The sequence below is a fragment of the Doryrhamphus excisus genome, linkage group LG19, assembly GCF_037039965.1.
Source record: "Doryrhamphus excisus strain RoL-2023G ecotype Guam linkage group LG19, RoL_Dexc_Guam_v1.1, whole genome shotgun sequence".
In the NCBI taxonomy this organism is placed as follows: Eukaryota; Metazoa; Chordata; class Actinopteri; order Syngnathiformes; family Syngnathidae; genus Doryrhamphus; species Doryrhamphus excisus.
Window position 1 is genome coordinate 4,464,171 of NC_136375.1, and position 13,476 is coordinate 4,477,646.

The 13,476-nt window shown below is 49.0% G+C and overlaps 2 protein-coding genes across 2 annotated transcripts; one reads left to right on the plus strand and one right to left on the minus strand.

The window, feature by feature from the left end:
- The first annotated feature begins 333 nt into the window (after positions 1 to 333).
- Positions 334 to 4,588, plus strand: LOC131107360 (interleukin-31 receptor subunit alpha). The gene is made up of 12 exons (XM_078799144.1): positions 334 to 958; positions 1,071 to 1,216; positions 1,593 to 1,728; positions 1,794 to 1,882; positions 2,338 to 2,536; positions 2,606 to 2,785; positions 2,860 to 2,991; positions 3,061 to 3,210; positions 3,286 to 3,429; positions 3,506 to 3,587; positions 3,656 to 3,740; positions 3,810 to 4,588. The coding sequence occupies exons 1-12, from the start codon at positions 883 to 885 to the stop codon at positions 4,152 to 4,154; spliced, it is 1,764 nt and encodes a 587-aa protein (XP_078655270.1). The 5' UTR covers positions 334 to 882; the 3' UTR covers positions 4,155 to 4,588.
- A 942-nt stretch (positions 4,589 to 5,530) lies between these two features.
- On the minus strand, positions 5,531 to 13,439 carry srek1 (splicing regulatory glutamine/lysine-rich protein 1). The gene is made up of 11 exons (XM_058057311.2): positions 13,198 to 13,439; positions 12,923 to 13,056; positions 10,226 to 10,341; positions 7,760 to 7,906; positions 7,481 to 7,659; positions 7,267 to 7,397; positions 7,099 to 7,195; positions 6,916 to 7,017; positions 6,771 to 6,839; positions 6,588 to 6,696; positions 5,531 to 6,480 (listed from the first exon to the last, which is right to left on the minus strand). Exons 1-11 carry the CDS (start codon positions 13,323 to 13,325, stop codon positions 6,373 to 6,375), a joined length of 1,320 nt encoding a protein of 439 aa, XP_057913294.2. The 5' UTR covers positions 13,326 to 13,439; the 3' UTR covers positions 5,531 to 6,372.
- Positions 13,440 to 13,476: the final 37 nt, after the last annotated feature.

The following is a 13,476-nucleotide window of genomic DNA, read 5'->3' on the forward strand; positions in this document are numbered from 1 at the left end:
TCATGTCCTGTTACCTTGTCTCATGATGATGTCCTGTTGCCTTGAATCACAATGATGTCCTGGTACCTCGTCTCATGACGACGTCTTGTCTACCTTGTCTCATGTCCTTGTACCTTGTCTACTGACGGCGTCTTGTTACCTCGTCTCATGTCCTTTTACCGTGTCTCATGATGATGTCCTGTTACCTTAACTCATGTCCTGTTACCTTGTTTCACTTCCTGGTACCTTGTCTCATGTCCTTTTACCTTGTCTCATGAGGACGTCCTGGTACCTTGTCTCATTGTCTTGTTACCTTGTCTCATGATGATGTCCTGTTGCCTTGTATCACAATGATGTCCTGGTACCTTGTCTCATGTCCTGTTGCCTTGTATCACAATGATGTCCTGGTACCTTGTCTTATGACAATGTCCCGTTACCTTGTCTCATCATTTTCCGATGATGTCATGTATGATGTTCCGTTCCGTTCCCTGATGACGACGACGTCCTGTTATGTTTCAGTGAAATGTGCGAGACACAATGTCTCGGCCAAGTATCCGCACTGCCGCGTGTCCTCTCCAGGTAACAAGTCCTCCCAGTCAACCAGCCATGACCCAGCAGAAATCCAGCAGGTGTTTTTCTAACAGGTGGAGTTTCTGACTTGGAATGTTTTGGCAAGCACAGTCAGTCATCGGGGAAAAAGACGTGTACGTGGAGGCGAGGGGCGTCCTCGTCCAACTTCACGCTGGTCATCAAGCAGAGGTCAGTCGGCGTCTCTGTCGTCTTTTGTGACCCCAGCAACAAAGTGCTGAGTCATGTTAAAGGTCAAGTTCCAGAAGCTACTGTTGGGTCTACCCGGACATCAGCGACACCTCCGTGGAGGTCAAAGTGTACCAAAGCTACCAGATGACCGCCCAGGTTCTGGAGCTGGTCGGCTCCAACTGCAGCCAAGACGTCTTCAAGGCGCACCCTAGCGGCCTGCGTGAGTCTGGACGACAATCGTCACTTTCATGCTAGCAGCACGACGCAGCAAGCTACACCCCACAGCTTGCTAACAGCGACGCCACTGACGGCCTCTTCCGTCCATCTTCTAGTGCGCTGTGGGCCGCCGCCTGACGTGACCTTTAGGCGCCACCTGGGGAGCGTGCATGTGCACGTGGAATGGTCGCAGGAGGATGTCGAGGTCGTGAGGTCATTGTGCGTGCGACACAAAGCAGCCGGCGGCGGACAGTGGAAGGAGGTCGCTAGCAAAGCTAACACAATTTAGTAGGAAACGATGCAAACATGTTTATGAGAAATATGTAATAAAAAATAAATACGTAAAATAAGTTGAAATAAAACGAATACAATATGAATACAATATTGTGTCCGCTACAGACCATTACTTCCAAAAAATGTATTTAACTGAAATAATCTTCTTTTTCCTGCTTTTCTCAACGTTTCCTCATGAGACTTAACGGTTTTTTAAACTTAGTTTTTCTCTCTGCTGTGGTAAATCACTTCCTCTTTGAAGCGTTATCTGGTGGCTAACGTAGCATGACGTCTTAAAGCGACACGCACCACACCAAGGCGTCAGGAAGCCAATATCTTCACACGCGTGTCTTTGTGTGTTTCAGGCGTGTTGCGGGAGTGCCTCGGAGTGTCAGGTGTCCAATGTGAACACGTCTGAGGCGTACCAGGTTCAGGTCCGGTGCGAGACCAGCGACAAGTGTTCTCAGTGTCCGTGGAGTGAAGTCTTCCCACTCGCACCAGGTCCACTCACCCCCCTTCTTTAGCGTACGTGGCGTACACATCTCTAAACGTTCTTTGGCCTTCAGAACTGACCGCCCTGCCAGTCTTGGTCCGTGTGGATGAACAACAGATGGCCACCATGACAGGACAGAGGACGCTCTCGCTGACATGGATGGTACGGAGTGGGCGTGCCCAGACGCGGGCTGCACGTGGAATTAATTAAAACACCATTTTGGAAATCCAAGGAAATACAGAAGTTCTAGAAAGCTTTCTGTGCGGGTTATTGTGTGTAGCTGCTCTATAGGAGTCCACAACTCAATACAAAGGGTCAAAATCAGCATAATAGGTCCCCTTTAAGTACACTGTAACATTACGACTTTATTCCCATAATATTTACACTCTTTAAAAATAACTTTTCCCCAACATAATATTCCAAAATTATTGTTTTGTTTCTTCATATTTCAAGAAAAAAAGTTTCTTTTATGACTAAAATGACATTTGTCCTTATATTACATTGTCATAAAATTATGACTTACTCTATTTTGACTTTATTCTTGTAAAATGCTTACGGTTTACTGTAAGACATGAGCTGCACGTCTTCCATAATAAAATTAACCGTGCCGTCGTCAGCTTCCTGGCGCTGTCCTGCCCGAGGGTTACCGTGTGTGCGTGGCCAAGGCGTCGGGGGAGTCGGAGAATCACGTGACCAGCGTGCGTCCCCATGTCACGCTGGTCCTCTCCTCGTCGTCGTTCCACGTGGACGTCAGCGCCTTCAACAACGCCAGCGAGTCGCCCGCCGTCCGCATCACGGTGCCACCCCGAGCCGCCGGTCAGTGGCGGTGATGTCTCACTCTGAGTATTATTTGGAAACGCTTAAATGTTATGCATACTTTAGTAGGACACGGGATGCTGAACGTGAGCGTCCACAGCAACGCGTCCTTCACCATCTCCTGGGAGGACGACCTGGTCAGCTGGAGCGTGTGCTTCTGCATGGAGTGGAGCTCTGAGGGACGCCCGGTGGCTTACAAGTCCTTCTATGAGGACACCAACAACTTCTGGACTGTGTCGGAGATCACGGGTTTGTCTCGCGTCGCTCGATCTTGGTAGCAACCTTTGGTAGATGATGACCATCACGTCCGCGTGTGGTTGCAGAGCGTCTGGAGGCGTACAGAAGATACCACGTGTGGTTGCATGTGCGCCCTCAGAGGCCGCCGTGCAACCTGAAGCGCGTCAACAACAGCGAGGTCACCTATGCCAGCGCTCCCTTCTACTTCCTGGAAGGATGTGAGTCCTTTTTGTCCTCACCAGTGTCCTTCTTCGGCCTGACTAAGTGGCCTTGCTGACTCTTTGAAGCGCCGCTGAGCGCGCCCGCCAACGTCAGCGTGGTCAACGTGACACTGAGCTCCGTGGCGCTGTGCTGGTCCTCCATACCGCAGGAGGAGCTCAGAGGCTTCCTGCTGGGCTACGTGATCCACTACGTCGGGAACCAGCAGCAGGAGACCAGTAAGACTGAGGCGCACGTCAATAAGTACACTTAGTGCGTGAATTGTGACGTGTAGTGCTGCCCCCCCCCTGCAGACGTCAGCGTGCCGGCACACGTTCACAACTACACACTGGAGGGTCTTCAAAGGGGGACGGTGTACAAGATCCAGGTCTCAGGAGTCACCCGGGCCGGAGCGGGAGTCCGAAGCGCCGCCAGAGTCATCAGGACGCATGAGCTAGGTCACTTGTCCACCAGGATGTTGAACCACAGGAGATGTTGTCGTTAAAATTTTTTTTTGTTCTTCCCGTCGAAAAGGCTCCCTCAGCCTGACGGTGGTCTTCATCGTGTCTGGTCTCACGGTCGTGGTCCTCACGGTTGCGTTCTTCCTCATGAAAAGGTAAAAGACCGTAGTGTCCACCTCCTCATGGTCTACAGCATGTCAACGTCTCCTTCCTGCCCACAAAGCAAAGCCAAAGTCGCCTTCTGGCCAAACATCCCCACCCCTGAGAAGAGCATCGTCCTCCAGAAGCTCAACGTCCCTTCTGAGATGGTAAGCGGCCGTTTCCATGGTGACGACCACACCGTGTTTACCATCCAAAGTTGTCTCCATGTGTCTCAGCTTTTAGACGAGACGATGGACGCTCTCAAGGTGGAAGAATTCGAGACCTCAAGTCTGCTGATCGTGGAGGTTGGAGCCGCGGATCCCGTCGACGCCCCCGCCGCGCTGCTTCCTGCCGACCAGCAAAGAGCCGACATCCAGCGTCTTCCTGCCGCCGCCTCAGGCGCGTACACGAGCATGGCCGCCGTGCAACAGCTGATGATGTCGATGCAGAGAACGCCGCCCAAAAGCAGCGACGACGGTCGCGTCACGGGAGGCAAACCAGGGATGGACTATGTGACCCAGTTCTTATGGAGTCTGACTGCCGCCCACGAGAGGAAGCCAACGTGCAGCGACAGGGTGTGAAGTGGACTCGTGGACGTACGGGACATTGCCAGCGTGGACACACCAGCATGGACAGGCCTTGGACCTGAGACATTTTCACACTCCTAAAAGCGGTTGTCATGGAAACAAGGGTGTGCCGTATTTAGCATGGCTAGCTAAAGGTTAGTTCGCCCGGGGGTGTCCAAGCATTTTCCAGTGAGGGCCACATAGTCAACTTAGGACGCCATTTTGTAAACCCTACTTTTTCAGCCCTACAGTACGTATTGAGTTGTGGACTCCTGTAGAGCAGCTACACACAATGACCCGCACGGAAAGCTCTCTTCCAGAATCTGCACCTATTCAGCTGTATTTCTTTGGATTTGGTGCTGCTTTAATGTATTCAACTCACAGCCCGCCTCCAGGCACACCCACTCCGCTGTGGTTGGTCAGTACGGGGGTTGATAATAAATGACGTATCTTTTAACATTACAGTCATATGTGTTGGATCCCGAATCCGATCCGGAAGTAGAGACTGGACAGTCAGTTACCTCAAGAAGTCTGTGAATGGTAAGCAGCTTTAGCATTTCGGTAACATGTAACTTGGTCATTACACGTTACCAGTGTGTAAAAAAACTTGGATAGATCCACTGATTGTGGTGGGAAGCGGCGATTAGCAACCCCTGTTGCCGTTTTGCCCCCAAAAAGTGCGTATGCTAACGACAGAGGCGATGTCACAGTGCGCCGATTCTCACGTCAAGTCGTGTTTTTATAGGTACCATACTCATGGCGTGAAATTGGCATGCACAACTTTTGTGTATATGCAAGTGTTATAATTAAGGCCCCTGGTGTATCAAAGAAGACGACGTAGCAAGAGGGATCGGTTTTGCCAACTTTGTTGCTATATTTACCGTTTATTCAGACTTTTTCTGGTCTTGTAGAAAACTTTTGGAGACTAATGTGAGAGCATGTATGGCTCTGTTCAACCAGCAGTCGGCCCCCCTCATCTGAAAGCTCTCACAGGCGGCTCTGTATTGGTTGGAATTGAACAAAAACACTCAAAAGAAGCGTCATTTGTTAGTTGTGGCTGCACGGTGGTCTAATGGTTAGCAAGTTGGCCGCACAGCAAGTGATATGGAAGATTTGGGTTCGAGTTCCTGTGTTCACCCCCCCTCCCCCGAATACTACAGCTTACTGCCACATTTCAAAAATACGCGGCTCCATATTGTCCGTAGATATGAATGTGAGTGAGAATGGTTGTTGGTCTGTATGCGCCCTGTGACTGACCCGCCTCTCACCCAAAAGTCAGTCAGTCAGTCAAAAGTAATCCTGCAACCCACCCCCCGATCCTTGTAAACATCTGGTCGTCCTCCTGTCCAGCGGGGGCCGCATGTTCAGCAGCGTCCTCGCACAACAGTGACTTATTCCAAAAATGCATTTTACTAAAATTTCTCCACATTTCATCACGTCAAACAGAAGCTTGTGTACATAAAAGCGGGGGGAAAAAATTCAAGTTAAGTGGCCTTCCATGACCACTCGGCGTTTTTGCACGGCTCAATACTAGCTTCTTCTTCGCCTGTCACGTGCCGCTAATAACCATGCTAATACACTTCATTGTACAATCGTTGTGTAGGCACTTTATGTCTGGTGACCTATAACCTCTGATGTCATGTCACTTCCTGTTTTTTTAACCTTATAGATGTAAATACAATTACATAATATTTGTTTTGTCTTTTTTTACAACAAAGAAAAAGAAGAGGACAGTGACATGGCGCTTGGACTAAAACAGTAACAGCACCGGCAAAAATATAAAAACAGGAAATGAAAAGTGGCGTGAAGTGTAACACGGCGCCTCCAGCAGGAAACATCAGGGGGCGCTTCCTTCCACGCCACACAGGTGAGGCCTGGCGTGCGTCTGTAAGTCGCTAATCTATTTTTACAGCACGTGACGACGAACAAAGATGGAGGGCATCACACGCAAGGAAGTACCGCCGTGTCTAAATGAGCTAAGTAGTCCCAGGAAACGGACGCTTTTAGTTCTGCTCAACTTTGACAGGAAATAAAAAAAGAACCTTCCTGTAAGCATCCTGACCCTTGTGGACACTTCCTGGTCCCCGCTAGCGTGGCGGCAGTTTAGCGTGGTGGACGTGGTGTCGATTAAAGTCGCTGATGTTTGGACAAAAAGTCAAGCGCGGCGTTCTCGTGGCCTCCATGCGGTGGAGTCAAACACGTCAGCGATGACGCCATCAGAACCGCGTCAGAGTCAGTTGTCGTCGCTGCTGCGATGGACGCCGTTGTGCTGTGCCAAAGGCGACGAGGTCACGTCCTCAGTGGGCGTGGCCGAGCCCTCTCTGTCGCAGCCCCTCCCCATCTGAAAGACAATGGCCCCCACCCCCAGGTGCACGTCAGCGTCTTCCCGCCGTCTGCAACAGAGCTCGCTCACGCCTCACCTGACGAAGCCCCGCCCCCTCAGCCTACCTTGTACGGCTTGGCTCGGTTTTTCGTCCGCTCCTCGTCTTTGCGGCTCCTCTTCCTCGACGAAGAGTGCTCCCTTGCTTCCCGGCTGCGTTCCCGCCGCTTCCTACTCCTGGAAGACGGCAGACGGTGGTGTGAAAAGGCAGCCATTTGATCTTGTAATACCGTGACGAGTGTGACGTTGACCTCTTTGGCGAGGGCGAGCGTCCTTTCCTGGGGGGACTCCTGGAGCGACCTCGGCTCCGCCGGCGCACCCTGGCGGTGGTTGTGTTTGCGGTGAGTGGGAGCATGAACACGAACACGGCGGTTTAGAGGTGGTGTGCCAACCAACCTGGTGCGGCTGCTGCTGCGCCGCCTGTCTCTGGAGCGAGAGCGCCTCCTGTGGCCGCCCCGGGGAGCGTGCGAGTCGTTCCTCGACCACTTCTGTGGTGGCCTGCTCAGACAGGAAGGAAGCAAAGACATGGGGGCCAGAGCGAGAGAAGACGACGACTTCAACAAGGAGAAGGTGACTGACCCGTGTTTGGAACGCGACCTCCTCCTGCGCGACCCGGAGCGAGACCGCGAGCGCCGTGACCTTCCCGAACGACCCGAGTAGCGCTTCTCTTTCTCGGCTGTGGCCAAAGAGAAACCACCTGAGCTGAGCGGCACCATGGCCGTGTGTGGCATGTGGGCGGAGTCTTACCTGGCTCTATGGCGGCGGCGATGGTAAACTGCGCCTCGCGAACTCTCTTCATCACGCTCTCCAGCTCCTTGGCGGCGGCCTGAGGCGTCAACTCCGGAGGCTTTACGATGGCGTTGTTGGAGTGGTTGACCCTGGTGGAGGAACAGCAAATGCTATCAAGCCACGTGGGCGCCATGCGACATGCGTTCAAGGTCATGCGTCAGAGGACACCCACTTGAGGGGCCGGTCTCCAAACATGACCCCATTGAAGGTCAGCGCTCTGCTAACCGACCCCTGATCCACGAACTCCACAAAGGCGAAGCGCGTGGGCTGAGTCTCGTCGCCTGCCATGCGCACAAACTTCACCTCACCGACCTGCTTGAAGAACTCCAACAGCTGGTCCACCGTGGTGGTCTGCACGCCAGACAAAGATGGCGGGGGTCTTGCATTCAAAGGACTAAAAAAATCTTTAAAAGGTCTCCTCTGGCCAGCAGGGGGCGACACCGTTACTCACCTGTGAGTTCAGGTTGCCCACGTAGACCGTCCTCCTGATCTCGTCCACCTTGGAGGGGTCCACATTGCCCATGAGGGGGGGCTGTGAGAGTGCTGACACGGCAGGTTCGATGCTGGCTGTCATGCGGCTCACAAGGGGCAGGTTCAGCTGCGGGGAGTGCAAACGTCCAAGTTTAGAGGTTTTTTTACGATCCAATTTTATTTTTTGGCGGCCATTTGATTAGATGAGGCGCTACCCCTTTGGCCCGCTCATTAACGCCTTACAACGCACCTGGTCTGTCAACTACGCCACTTTATCTCGAATTTACAGCGGATTCTAGCCGCGCTATGCCAGGGGTGTCCACACTGCGGCACATTCTAAAAAGTGGACCTATTATGCTTTTTCCACTTTTCTGACCTATAAATGTCGTTAGAATGTTGGATTCTCATGTTAAACCATACCAAAGTTTCAGATCATGAGGTTTGCGCATTTGGAAGTGAGCCCTGAAAGAAGTTTGGGATGGCTCAAAACGCTCGATTGCAAAACTTTGTGATGTCACAGAGGTGGGGGCTTCCTTATGGTCGTGGCTGTAGGCCAGATACGCTCTCTGCCCTCCCCTAAGCTCTGCTTCAAAAAAGCGACAAATCGAGTGTCTTTTGGAGTCGTTTGGAGACATATGTCTCGCTCCTCTCAACGAGCAGCGGGTGCTGCTTTTTGCTAATGCGTCAAATCAACATTTACCGATCACGCCCACCCCTGCGCGTCAACCAACCACCACCAATAGATTGTAGTCCTGTGGGACACATCATTAGCCACGTATACATGGACCAAAATATTCCAATTGCATAAACGGAAAGAATGTAACCTTTGTATACACCTCATTCCGAAAGAAAAGTGCCAATCCGAATGAACATATAATGGGATTCCCAGTGGTGGAATTAAGATATGCCTTTATTCGTCCCTCAGTGGGGAATATTCCTTTCCCCAATCCGATTGAGGTATCTTGTACCCGCTCAAACGGAAAGTTGTCAGGGTGCGTTCTTCTTTGTGGTGTTTTTCTTCTTCTGTTGTTTATTGGTGGTTGGCAAGCAGCTTTCGGTGTGCATTACCGCCATCTGTGGAACAGAATCTAAACCCTTCTATACTTTATTCATAAAAAGAAAATATATATCTATATAAAACATGTCCCCAGTTTAATTATAAAATATTAGCAAGATTGAATTTGATCTTTTCCTGTTTAAATTTATCCCGGGTGCGTTCTTTCAGCACATGCTCAGATATGATGTAACACGCAGCTCAAGATGTTCTTCGCTTTGAAAAATGGAGGCGAGCAATCGTTTGTTTTTTCAAGACTGGACCAACGAAAAACTGGCAATATGGAGTTATTCCAACAAGTGAAAGAAAAACTCGGGGAAGTCGGTATCACGTGATGTTGACGTTTACGCTTTACTGGGCATGCCCCATTGGGAGATTGGAATATTCCTTTCCATGTATACCAGTGCAGGGCTCTACATTAAAAATCAAAATGACTTGCCCATAGGGAATCCTTAAGGTGAGAACTACTTGCCCGAACTTGCCCCATGTAAAATGAAAAGACTGCCATAATGATATGATGTAATTTTTTGTGGCATCACACGAGAATCTCAAATAAATAAAATAATAAAATAAATAATACCTTACACATGGTAGTCGTAGTAAGCAGTGATATTTATAAGTTGTGTACCACAATGAAACATTATTGAATAGACACATTTGTGTACTAGTAAAGTGTTTTTAATCCAGAAAAAATGCTCAATGGTCAAACAATAATTTGTGAAGCAAAGGTGAGAAAAATCCACAGAGAAATTGAACCGCTAGATTTTGTAGCTTGTGCAAAATCAGCACTTGGTATTGGATCTAATCGGTGGTGTTTCATTGTGACCACTTCAAATTGTCACAGCAATGTGATTCACTCACCTGTGCCATCATTTGATTTGCTGATGCTAATAAAATACTTGTTTAGGAGGCACTGGTTCATCACTTTTTGCTGTTTTCCTTCAGAATTAGACCATGTTGGCAGCGACGCCATGATGGATGTTTTCGTAGTCAAACGATTGCTGATTGGTTGATCGCGAACAACGGGTGTGGGTAAAACACGGACTGTGGAATGCGGACTGCGGTCTAAATAAACGATTCTGATTGGTCCATTTCAAGATTTGCAAGGATTGGTTTGCAAATTACCACCGGAATTACGCAGTCCGTGTTTTACCAACACCCAACAAGAACCGCTTTTAAAAAAACTCTTGGCAGTATGGCATGCTAAAGTGCACTTGCCCGACGGGAATATTAATGATTGGATTTACTTGCCCCAATTTTGTTTTAACTTGCCCCGGGCCATCGGTACATCGTTATTGTCGAGCCCTGCAGTGTTTTCGGAAAATCGGTAAATCGGAAAGAGGAAAAACTCCTCATGTAAACGTGGCTAGTAATGAAGAGACGCAGACTCACGTTCTGAAGCGGCGCCGGGGTGGGGATGGGGAGCAGCCCCCCACCGGGGAGGATGCTGTGCACGGGGGCGGTGGGGGCCAAAAGTGACAAGGCCTTGGCCTCTTCTGGGATCTTCCCTGCAGGGACAGAAGCAAACATCAGCTACTTGTTCTTCCAAGGTCAGTAAGCATACAGTTCACCCCCCGTCCCCACCCCCATCCTAGCATCCCACTTTGTTTAGCTTCTTAGCACTAGTCTGGCTAGCACACGGCTAACATGCTAACTGTGTGTGTGTGTGCACACGTTTAACAATGCAGAGAGTGAGTCAACACTTGGATGCATGGGTCACCTGGACTGGAAACATATTGGTCATGAACCACGCGTGAGCAATGCGTGGGCGCTTTTCCGTGTGGGGGGAGAGGGGGGTGATGGTTTGGCAACACAAGGCAACCCCAATGGCTGCATCACTAATAGCACACAGGACATCAGATACAGAGAAGAACAAGTTTTAGCACTGGCAGGCTGGCAACAACAATAACAACAACAAAAAAAACAATTTATCTGCTTTCCTGACGCACACGAGCGCACACAGGCTCGAGGGCGGGGCCTGTACCACCAAGCACCACCACAACGTATCGCACGGGGCATCCTGCTATTGATTAGGATACTGCACGAGCAATAATCAACACACTGTTGAGTGAAAAGTCAGCATTATTCATTCATTTAGCTTCTATTTCCTGAGCGGGCGCAGTGATGCCCGGCTGGCTGTTTGCTTGGCGATACAGGCCTCGTGAGGGCAGCTACGCCACTCACGCTGTTTAAGCAAGGCCGGGTGTCACAAATGTCTGCATTAGTTTGACAGCAAATACTGTGTGGTGACGTTGAGGACTACATAACAAAACAAAAGAGCTAAGTGGACTTGAGAACAGGTCAGAGAAATGAAGCATTTGTATAAACATGTTCAGTCCATGAGAGGACCAGGTCTCACTTGGAGAGCGACTAGCCTCTCACTATGGCAACGGTCATAGGAGACAAGAGAGTCAAGTGTTAGTCATCCTCCTAGCATCCCGCCGGCATGCCGACTCAACCACATACAAGCTGCAGCGGGAGAGAGAGAGAGGGGGGATGGGGTTTGGACAATAATCAAAAAACAAAACCAAATGGAAAAATAACAAATATAAAATCACAAGGCTAGAGAGAACCACCTTTTCTAGACAGAGACAGCAGAAAGGGGACAACATGGGAAAGTATGAAAGGAAACAAAATGAGATATTTAAAAATTAAAACTCAACAAAAATAAGAAATAAAAAGAGACAAGGTGTCCATCTTGGAAGGCTCATCGGGCTATTCTCCGGGTCACATCCCCCCCCGTGAAGGCTGCGTTGGCCCCATCGGGGATTGTGGCTTGGAAAACAATGCCTGACTCAGGCTAGTGTAGTGTAACGGCTGGCCCGCTCTAGTCATCTGATATGCACACATAATCACACAGAAAAAAACATACAAAACCAAATTAATAAACTCCATCCAGCACCAAGTCACGTCAACTTCAAGTGTTGCCGAAGGTTAGGGAGGCGCAAAAGGAGAATGAGAGGAGGAGGAGAGGGGAGGGGGGAGAAATTATGTTAGCTGTGTTGCCATGGACGCGACAAACATGTGATGGCTGCGTTTATGACAACATTACTGTACTCAAGTTACTCCCCAGTGAGCTCATCTGATAAATATTTCCCGTAACACATCGTCAGACTACTTGGAACATTAAATACCAGTAAAATATCTCTATCTGTAAAACTAATTGGATCATTAAATACCAGCAACTGCCTCAGAAATAGTGTGTGAATGCTGAGAGGTGCCAATACACCACAGCATACCGCCCTCTAGTGGCTGTGACTGGCATAGCTCGGCCTTAAGAGCAATCTGATTGGACATGACGTCATTACTGTAATATTGCTATTGTTGCCTTAAAAGTCCGACATTTCGATATTTAGAGTTGGTATGTGCATACCACCGATTTTGTTTCCGTAATGGTAAAGTAATGTATTTCACATCATAACGTAAAGAATACAAGATAATTACATGAATTATTTATGTAAATAAATGATATATTTAATAGAGTTTAGTTATGTTAAACCCGGATGTACATTGAGCTAGTTTACAAAATAGCCAAGCTAATATGCAAAATAAAAACAAACGACAGAATCTTATAAAACATTTGAAAATTGTATTTTAAATAATGTAAATAAAGAAAATAATAACATAATATTAACTACATTAGGAATGAAAACTTTATTCCCAATGCACACGTCTCCGTTTCCGATTGTTCAGACAACCGTTTCAAACGAACTCGAATGACGAAGTATCGATATTTTGATATGAGAATCGATTTCGGTATGGATCCGCACAGCACTAACTGGCCGCGCGCGTGGATGTTTGACTCTCTCAGCTTCCACACAATAAAGCACCTTACATTAAGCACCGTTGTGTCGCTATAAATCGCCTTATGCTAGCTAACATTAGCAAACGTTGCTAGCCCGCTACGTATGCAGTGACGTGCTCGATGACGTACAAGGCAATCTGTGTGTGTTTGTGTGTACGTGAGACTGTAAAGTAGCACAAATCAACCAGAAAGCGCAAACAGCTGAATTGAAGGGAAGGTCGTTGTAAAAGACTGTAGAGTCATTTTATGGGAGTTAATTAGCGCTAACACTGGCTTGCACTCACCTTCTGCACATGGCACCACTATGAGAGCTCTGTCAATAAAAACAGTGTTGGTGAGATGCTGCGCCACACCAACACTTGAAGGGTCTCGATACTTTATGTAACACACTTTTGACGAGAAAGACAGAGGGCCGTTGCTGCGGAGAAAAAAAGCAAACACACACGGTAGCTCGTTAGAACACCAATGACGTTCTCCGATGTGTTTGTGCGAGGACCGGACGCAGGCCGCACATCCACGCGGATGCCTGCCTGGCCAGGCCGCGCAGCGTTGCTCTTACTCGGGCGGGTACAGCCGCAGCTCCTCGATGTCCCCCAAGAATCCAAAGAGAGTGCGCATCTGCTCGCTGCTTACCGCCGATGAAAGATTAGTCACTTGGACGACGGCAGTCCCGGGAATACCACTCATCGTGTAAACCAGTTTATTTTATGTTTATTTACCGAATAATTATTCCTCTTTCCCTTTTTACGTTGAGGGGCGCTTGACTGGCTTCTTCTAACTTAAAAAATGCACTCCCAGCAAACGGTGAGGCGCACTACCGCCTCCAAGCGTCGAAAGG

Excerpts from the sequence above, each read along its gene's own strand:
- LOC131107360 (XM_078799144.1), top strand. The coding sequence starts at position 883 with ATGACCGCCCAGGTTCTGGAGCTGGTCGGCTCCAACTGCAGCCAAGAC. Across the intron at positions 1,883-2,337 it reads CGCTCTCGCTGACATGGATG|CTTCCTGGCGCTGTCCTGCC; the intron begins GTACGGAGTGGG and ends TGCCGTCGTCAG. Across the intron at positions 2,537-2,605 it reads GGTGCCACCCCGAGCCGCCG|GACACGGGATGCTGAACGTG; the intron begins GTCAGTGGCGGT and ends ATACTTTAGTAG.
- srek1 (XM_058057311.2), bottom strand. The coding sequence starts at position 13,325 with ATGAGTGGTATTCCCGGGACTGCCGTCGTCCAAGTGACTAATCTTTCA. Across the intron at positions 7,018-7,098 it reads AGGTCGCGTTCCAAACACGG|GCCACCACAGAAGTGGTCGA; the intron begins GTCAGTCACCTT and ends CTGTCTGAGCAG. Across the intron at positions 6,697-6,770 it reads CGCTCGCCCTCGCCAAAGAG|GAGTAGGAAGCGGCGGGAAC; the intron begins GTCAACGTCACA and ends GCCGTCTTCCAG.